Source organism: Pholis gunnellus (assembly GCF_910591455.1).
Source record: "Pholis gunnellus genome assembly, chromosome: 23".
Lineage (NCBI taxonomy): Eukaryota > Metazoa > Chordata > Actinopteri > Perciformes > Pholidae > Pholis > Pholis gunnellus.
In genome coordinates this window covers 15028829-15037162 of record NC_136550.1, presented here as the reverse complement: position 1 = coordinate 15037162, position 8334 = coordinate 15028829, and the positions used below count along the sequence as shown (strand labels likewise).

At 41.5% G+C, this 8334-nt stretch overlaps 1 protein-coding gene across 1 annotated transcript; it reads right to left on the bottom strand.

Moving 5' to 3' along the window:
• Window positions 1-1195: 1195 nt before the first annotated feature.
• LOC306714337 (histone H2A.Z) lies at window positions 1196-2791 on the bottom strand. The gene is made up of 5 exons (XM_079184341.1): window positions 2682-2791; window positions 2317-2394; window positions 2036-2149; window positions 1814-1943; window positions 1196-1536 (listed from the first exon to the last, which is right to left on the bottom strand). The coding sequence occupies exons 1-5, from the start codon at window positions 2682-2684 to the stop codon at window positions 1475-1477; spliced, it is 387 nt and encodes a 128-aa protein (XP_079040467.1). The 5' UTR covers window positions 2685-2791; the 3' UTR covers window positions 1196-1474.
• Between the last annotated feature and the right edge of the window lie 5543 nt (window positions 2792-8334).

Below are 8334 nucleotides of genomic sequence, written 5' to 3'. Positions count from 1 at the left end.
GGCTCAGAATACAAAATGCATTTTTCTAACTGATGCCCGGATATATTCTATCAATCTGTCATTGCTTTTGGATGTGATCAGTGGAATAATTAAAATCTAAACCAAAGGCTTCATAAACATAAGTAAATATTTTTGGTAGGGTTGTTTAAGAATATCCACTAAGAGAGACACATTTCAAGCATGAGCATTGTTATACAGTCTTATTTGTTAATATCGGGAGGAGAAATGTGACTGATGTAAGGAATATGTACTGTTGAAGCCCTTCAATGACTCCATTGTTCCTTCTTCAAAGAGTTTGACCAGCTGGTCCTTCACCATGTTCCTGCCAGAGCCTAAACACAGGATCTTGGCCTGGATTTCTCCATATGTGGGCCAGAAGTGAAAAATCATTTAAAAATGTCAAACAGACCATAATCTTATTCCATGTGTTCAGAACAATAGTTACTTTGAACCTCCAGTTTTAACAGACGCTCTCTAGAAATGGTCAGTTACCTTCTTGTGATTTTCAAAAGCAGTCCTTCAGTTTCTAGACTCATATCAGTTTGGACCATGAGCACTTTCTGAAAAGATTTTCAAACCAAACTGGAAAAAACAAAACTAGTTTCATTTAACTCAAAATGTCCAATAGAACACTGGATGACCGCGTTATGTTTTACATTTCAGCACTTCACACTGGAGTCATGGAAATATTCTACTTCTATTGGGCTTGTTAATAGCTGAAGACTTGTCACTGATTGATAGATTGTCATCTGTATACACCAACCACACTGCAGAGCGTTCTCCTTTTCAAACCATCTCACACTGAAACCAGAAAGTCAAACTGCCTTCATGCAATGAGCCGTCCATACACCACAATATGCAAAACATTGACTGTGCCAGTGCAGGCTTTATTCAGGAATCCAAAAAGGACTACAGGGTATACCCAGTTCACGTCAGTCCAGTGGTAAACAGATCTAAAACATGCCTTCCAATCAGGCAACTACATAAGGCTGACATTAGTTTGCGTGCTCAAGATGGTTCCAAGCACGCCATGACTCAGACCTCACAAAGGCTGTGGTGGTCCTCTGCTTTATGTTGATTGAGGTGAATTCTTTCAGACTGGGAAGATTAAGACCACACTGGAGAAACCACCTGAATGCCGACAAGTCAGAAGCTTCAGAAATGAACACACAAAAATGCAAGTACAAACCGCAAATGCCCATTAAGAGCTTTATTAAAACACCATTTTAAACATGTGAATTCCACAAAAGAAAGTTTGAACAAAAACTGCAGCACCAGAAAAAAAAAAAAAAAAAGAAAAAAAAGCCAGAACACAAAAAATGAGCTTCTCTGAAGCCACTTTTAAAAAAATACCCCAGGTGAGTAAATGCAAGCTCAATCATACAAATAACTTTAACGGTGTTCTACGCTACAACATTTAAACACTTGATGCAGACTTCGTCCTGAGATGGCATGACTCCCAGAGCACTTCAGGTTATACCGTCTTCTGCTGGCCCTTCTTTCCTATCAGAGACTTGTGGATGTGAGGGATCACACCTGGGAAAAAGAAAACAATGGATGAGCCATTAACAGAGCTGCAGACAAGCAAACCACTAACCGTTTAGTTGATAATCAGAAAATGTAAAACAAACAAAAGCTAGACAGACGATAGATGATATATTAAGACGGTCTCACTAAATGTGATTATTTGTGTGACCGTTAGTACCTAGTCCATGATAAATACAATGGAATGGCATATTTAAAATATAATTTAATTGTGTTGCTCAAAGCTCAAGACTTTTCAATGCCACTTGGTGCAGAAGCGTCTTCTTACCTCCACCAGCAATAGTGGCCTTGATAAGAGAATCGAGCTCTTCATCTCCTCTAATGGCCAGCTGCAAGTGGCGGGGGGTTATACGCTTCACCTTAAGGTCCTTTGATGCATTTCCCGCCAACTCCAGCACCTGAAATAAATAGAAGGCATAAAGGCCAGAAACATAAAGGCCAGAAAACAGCAGCACCCGGAAGGATGAGTAGTATGCAAGCTCAGCGTTACCTCGGCCGTGAGGTATTCCAGAATAGCCGCGCTGTACACCGCTGCAGTGGCGCCCACTCTGCCGTGGCTGGTTGTTCTGGTCTTGAGGTGTCTGTGGATACGACCCACTGGGAACTGTAGCGATAAGAAGGAGAGCGGACATTGGTGCACAGAAACAAAGGGTTCACTGGCCCGACGGTGAGAGACGGCCAGCTGAGTAGCCTCTGCGACGTCTGCTCGTTAACGTTAGCTTGTGGCTACGTTAGCACAGTCGAGGCAATGATACATATCAGTGGACAAACCTGCAGTCCTGCTCTCTGCGAGCGCGAAATAGCCTTCGTCTTGGTCTTCCCGGAGTCTTTACCTGCCTTACCACCAGCCTGGAAAACACGAAAACAGTTCCAGTCGTCAAATCGTATTGCCGTGAAATGACATTACCTAAAAGGTGGAGAATTATACCATTACTTTCTACATTCAGTACACATTCTAGTGCTCGCCCATTGCAGCCAATGGCGATAAGTTAGCTAGCATGCTACGCTAGTACAACAGCTAAGACTAGAAGCTAATAGTTAGCTATTCACTAACGGCTATTAAACATGCGATGCCAACAAACCGCTAGCAGTCACCGTTTTCCGATATGCCAACCAAGACAACATGGAATACTAACCATATTTAAAATCCACAAAGAAGTTCTGAAGCTGCAGCCCAAAAACGAGTGTGTCGCGCGATACTACCGACTGTTGGCTTGCACAACCTCCGCCTTCAATTGTCCCTTATATATATAGCCGACCTTTATCCGGGTAACTTCCCTGAGAGCACTAGCCAATCACATTTCGTCCTATGTTTCCTGCCTTGGTGTTCAGCAAGTAAAGACCTCGCTTTTTTGGAAATGTGGTACATTTTCTATTCCCGTTGTTTTTTTCGTAATGAAAGAACGAGTTAGGTCTGCTCTGAAAATGTAATATAGAACCGAAAGAAAATGTATCAGAAGTTGACACTACAGCTTCAGATACTAACACTAACGTGTTTTCTACTCTAAGTTAGGCTAAGTTGATATGTTGGGTGAAAATATAGGCAACATTTGTTTGTTTGGACATTTATTAGGCCAATTACATGAACCATGCCAGGAAGCCTCCTCACTAATATCAAAATGACACAGTGGGCTCTTAACATGTGGTCCATTTCATGCACAACATATTGTCCCATAATGAAAATATCATCTTCTTTTAACTATTAAAGGGGGAAGCAGAAAACTACAGTGGCCACAACTTGTGTGAAAATAATACTTTTTTATGATTAAAACCAAGTTTCTTGATCAAATACATTATGTCTTTAAAACAACTCTTAATCAAAAAGTAACATTTTTATATAAAAAAACTGCTGGTTAATTGTATTTCCTGTTTTTCTCAGAATTCAAAACTTGTTTTGCAATCCTCTCCTAAAAGGAGCCACAGTCTCTTGATGTTCTGTCACAACCGCTTAGGCCTAACTGTCTGTTTCCACCTCCACAAACAATTTCGTCGACGTTAACACTGTGGTCTCTCAGCGTGTTTATTGTCCTGTTGTAGTTTCTTACTGAAGCCACATGTGGGCAGTGAATGCTCAGGATTGTACAAGCTCTCTTTGCTCTACAGTCATCGACTGTACTTCACTATACGTTTACTACAAGTTACAGTGATAGACATTATGTCAAGTTTTAGATGCAGAAAAAGTCATTGTTGTTATACACTCATCTAGTTTGATTAAATAATTTCTTTTATGCCCAACAGCAACCTCACAATGTAAAGCCAAACAATCAAAATAAATCATAAAATAAATAAATAGATAGAATCTATCTATCTATATATATATATATATATATATATATATATATATATATATATATATATACACACAACTAAGCAAAACAAAATTAAATATAATATAGATTTTTCCATGCATTTTCTGTATGTGACCCATGATGGCTCAAACACGATTCAAAACATTTTCATCTACTTATTTATAAACTCTCAGTTAGTTTACATCTTATTTTAGCAGTAGTGGGTGAGGCCTTATTGATTTTTGTCCACATTAGTGGTTAGTTGTCTAATGATGACCACATACTGGTTATAGTTCAGCCTGACGCAGCAGCAGGTGGGGGAGTCATGAAAGCAGAGAGATTTCAGCCTCCTTTTCATCCTGTTTTACTGCAGTGTTGATGTGTAACAGGCTCCAGTCGGGTGTGTGTCAGGACTTGATAAGACAATCTGTGTGTGTGTGGTTGTGTGTGTGTGTGTGGGGGGGGGGACAACATGCACAGCTGGTGGTGGGCTGGTCACGTCTAAATCTCATACCATTCATTCCGAGGCGTACTCCCCTTTCAGCATTCACTCACTCACTCTCTCCCCTGGCCTCATTCTCCTCTCCCTCTGTTCCTCATCACTGTCAGCCACCAGTCTCTCCTGCCTCTGTCACTGAGCTCTTTGACCGCCGTGATACAGTGGATCACAAAATATTGCTGGATAGGATCTTATCACATTCTGACTCCAGTTCAGTGCTTAACTCACAGACATGAGCTTGATATTGATCTTCTCATGTCACTCCCAGAAATATAGACAACTGCCATATTTCCAAAAGGCTGGACTATTTCTTTAAAAATCAACTCCAGACACATTTTTATGACATTGAAATACAATTTCCATGTTCAAAATTCTTAAAATGACCTTAAAAATCCAGAATCCATCGATATATTTCAAATGTTGAACTGCTTGACACAAGATGTCCCGACTTCTACACGCTCATTGGACATGATTGGCTCCAAACTATTGTGATGTCAAGAAGTCCTGCTGGTACATCCATGTGTTCTGCTGAGACTTAAGGTGAACACAGAGAAACAGCCCTTCAACATGATAGTGATAGCTGTAGCTTTGGTCTATGAAGCTGAGAGAGGATCAGTGAACGTCTGCACCTGAGAGAGAAGTGACAGGAACCCGACGATGTTTCTACAGCCCACTTGGGGAAAACAAGAGGAAGAGAGGGAGAGCTCAGAGGAAGAAGGGATGGACAAAGGGCGTGAGAAACTGTGATGTCACTCTGGCTGCTGGAACTCAAGAAGAAACAAAAACAGAAAGAAAAAAAAAGTTTGGTGGGAAAAATCTCCAGAGTTGTTTAACTGGAGAAGAGATTACTGGTCATGGTCTGCAAAGACCTCAAAACAAGTGAAGACATCGGCACCTTAATAAATACATTGAGACAACAATTTATCTCACTAATGCATGTGAATAGAACATGAATAGCATACCCACCTGCACATTCAGCTCTACACATTGGTCATAGTGTAAACCGATGACATTGTTCCAAAAGCATGTGGGTCAATGAAGAGAATGAATATTCACACTCATTAGCAGGCTTTACTTTATGTCGCTGCTTGTTTTGTTGTCAGCTCATGTTGTGTCGCTCTCAGAGACGAGGAGGATCAAGTGTGTGAGTGTGTGTGTGTGTTTCAGCTAATCGGCCAAAATATTCCGTTTTGGAAACGGACCAACCAAAATGAAGTTGTGTGAGTTTCAGTCTTTAGTAGTGCCAAATGCTAGTTTTAAGCACTTGTGTGAAGGATTAAAAACTTAGTGACTTTGGCGACTATCAGAAAAGACAATGTGACAGACGGTCCTCATGAGTCTTCTCTCCTCCTTGACCTCCAAATGATATTGGATCTAACCGTGTCAGGTCCCGTTGTCTAGACGTGGGTCCTGCGAGGAAGTGTGAAGTGCAGGAAACATGTGTTGCTGCTCTTTTGGATTTAATTGGTGGATCATCCTGCTGCCGCCGCTGTTGCTGTTCTCTCTTCTTGGCTTGACCACATTGGGATCTGGTCTGATTATCCTCAGGGCTGCAGCAGCATACCAACACCAAAACCAACAGTGACATACCACTCCTCGACACATGTCACTACAACAAACGTGGCATACCATCAGCCATCAGCCATCAGCAGCGCTGCTGCCAGAAAGACCATCACAACGCACATCTATACACCCTCCAACCCCCACTCGCAGATCTGAGCCAGGCACACACGGAAGAATGGGTCAAAAGAAACATAAACTGCAACAATTTTCTCTGGAATTGTCAAATTTGCCACCCAAAATGCTTCAATCACCTGAAAACTCCACACAAGGGGGCCTTTAAATTAGTGGTCTCGTACCACCGAGACCCATATAGGTACAAGCAGCTCATTTAAAATCAAAACGTGCAAATTGTTTTACAGTATTAAAACCACAATGACGAAAAGAGTCACAAGAGTTGCTTCAGTGGAAAGGATGCCTGTGCTGCGACTTCTTCATCACCATTGGCAACACTGTGATCGTGCCTGCTACAGTGAGGGTGTGAAACTGGATGATGACCTGTTGTTCTCAGCAAACGCAGCAGCAGGAGCCTGTAGACCCCTGCTGTACAACACATTTAGATCAAGAAGGGGACCAGGCCACGTTCAAACCCTGACCAGTGTGCTCCCCTGCCCATGCATTAGGCTGCCAACTTATCCTTCAGTATTTGTCACAGAACTGTATTACACCTTATGTCCAAAATGTATGCACTGATGGATTATTTCATTATGTTCGTTCATAATGGATATGTGTTATTAGTTAACCCGTAAAACATCAGCAGCATCAAACAGAATCTGCGGCCCCGTATCCTCCATAGACTTTATAGGTTCATAAGATGGAAAACAGACAAACAAAGGAGAACTCAAAACAGCAGACCAAGCAATATCACAATACCTCCCCCCTGGGTGGGGGAGGAATGCTGTGCTTTCACTACAATCTCCGAGAAATACAGTGAGCAGATTGAGTTAACCAGTGAATGTTAATGGATTTTATAAGTGCATGTAGTGAAAGTTAACCCCCATGCACCCAGCACACACTCGCCCTGGTCGCAGCTGGACAACTAGTCAGACAGGACTTTGACAGATGGTCCAATGGGACGCTGGGAGAGGGTGGGAGGGTGGGAGGGAGGGAGGACACAAGAGCTAAGGAGTAGGATGGATGCATGGAGAGGAGGGGACAATGCAAATTATGCGAAATTGTGTGTGTATGTGTGTGTGTGTGTAGGAGGGGAGTCAGCTGTTCCTGAAAGAATGGAGGAATAAGACTAAGGGTTATAAACCTGACAGGAGGCGAGGGGGGAACCATGCAGTCCTGCTGATGCTGCATTTGCACTTATATGGCCGTTTAGACATGTGCATGTATCGGGACACACCAACACAGTGGACACACACTGGTGTAGTACTTTATTTAAGACCAACAACAACTGAACAGAATCCCATTAATATCACATGAGCTTTCATTCATCATGATAAATGAAACATTCATTGGATCATCTGGCCGCTGCCTCACCCCGCACCCAGCTTCATGATTGGTCATGTGTTAATTATGTCTGTACTACTCTTATTCTGATTGGTTCGTAATAGCATCAAGTATAGTATTGTTTCTCCTCAATTTCAAGCTATAATCATATGCAAGCAGAGACCCCGCCCCCAAGAGTGTCAGTCAAATTACTCGCATTGTGGCCGCGCCCATTCATTATCGTTTTCTCGCACTGGCTGCACCCTTCTAAAAAGCCAGGTAGAACAAAAAACTGGTCGTTCTGATCAACTTCCGGTTGCGACTATAAAAATAAGATTTAAAATATGCAACCAAAATAGCTCAGCAGGAAGTAAGGCAAGATTGTCATATTTTATTCAATGAGTCGGCGATTGAATTATATTTTTAAAAAAATGGATTACCTTTGATTACTAACAAAATGATGTAATTATAATTAGTACAATATTACATAGACCTATGCAATAAAGTGTTATTGTATTGAGGTATTGCATGTTGCTGAAAAATCCCTCCATAAAAGGTCAACAAAAGGCAAACACTGACCCAACCAAAATGTTTTGTGTCTTGAAAATCAGCCCCCTCTACTTAACTGCATGTGGAATCATTACATCTTAACAAGTCTCAAATGTGCTCTATGCAGCACTGGTACGAAAGATATCATTTTAAAAACGTGTGTCCACAATAATAGGTAAGTTAAACCTGATTTTAGTTAGTGGCTTACAATATGTTGAATTAAGTTGTACTCTGTAACAGTTAACAGTTTTTTTTTCATCTGCTCTACCTAAAATTGGGCGATGTACAGAGCTGTAATCAATGTTTTGGAATAGTGTGATCAAAACTGTGACGTTCTTCTGAAGTTTTGCGCTTTTATTTTGAAGGAAGGCCACAGTGTTCCTGTAAATTTGCCAGCTTGATGCAACTTCCTGAAAGATTGACAGCTTGAACCGCTCTCGCTTACTAGTGGAAACG

What these genes read in the sequence shown, in the direction of transcription:
- LOC306714337 (XM_079184341.1), bottom strand. An exon ending in CGCAGAGAGCAGGACTGCAG is followed by an intron (nt 2,150 to 2,316) that starts GTTTGTCCACTG and finishes TTATCGCTACAG; the next exon opens with TTCCCAGTGGGTCGTATCCA. An exon ending in TGGAATACCTCACGGCCGAG is followed by an intron (nt 1,944 to 2,035) that starts GTAACGCTGAGC and finishes TATTTATTTCAG; the next exon opens with GTGCTGGAGTTGGCGGGAAA.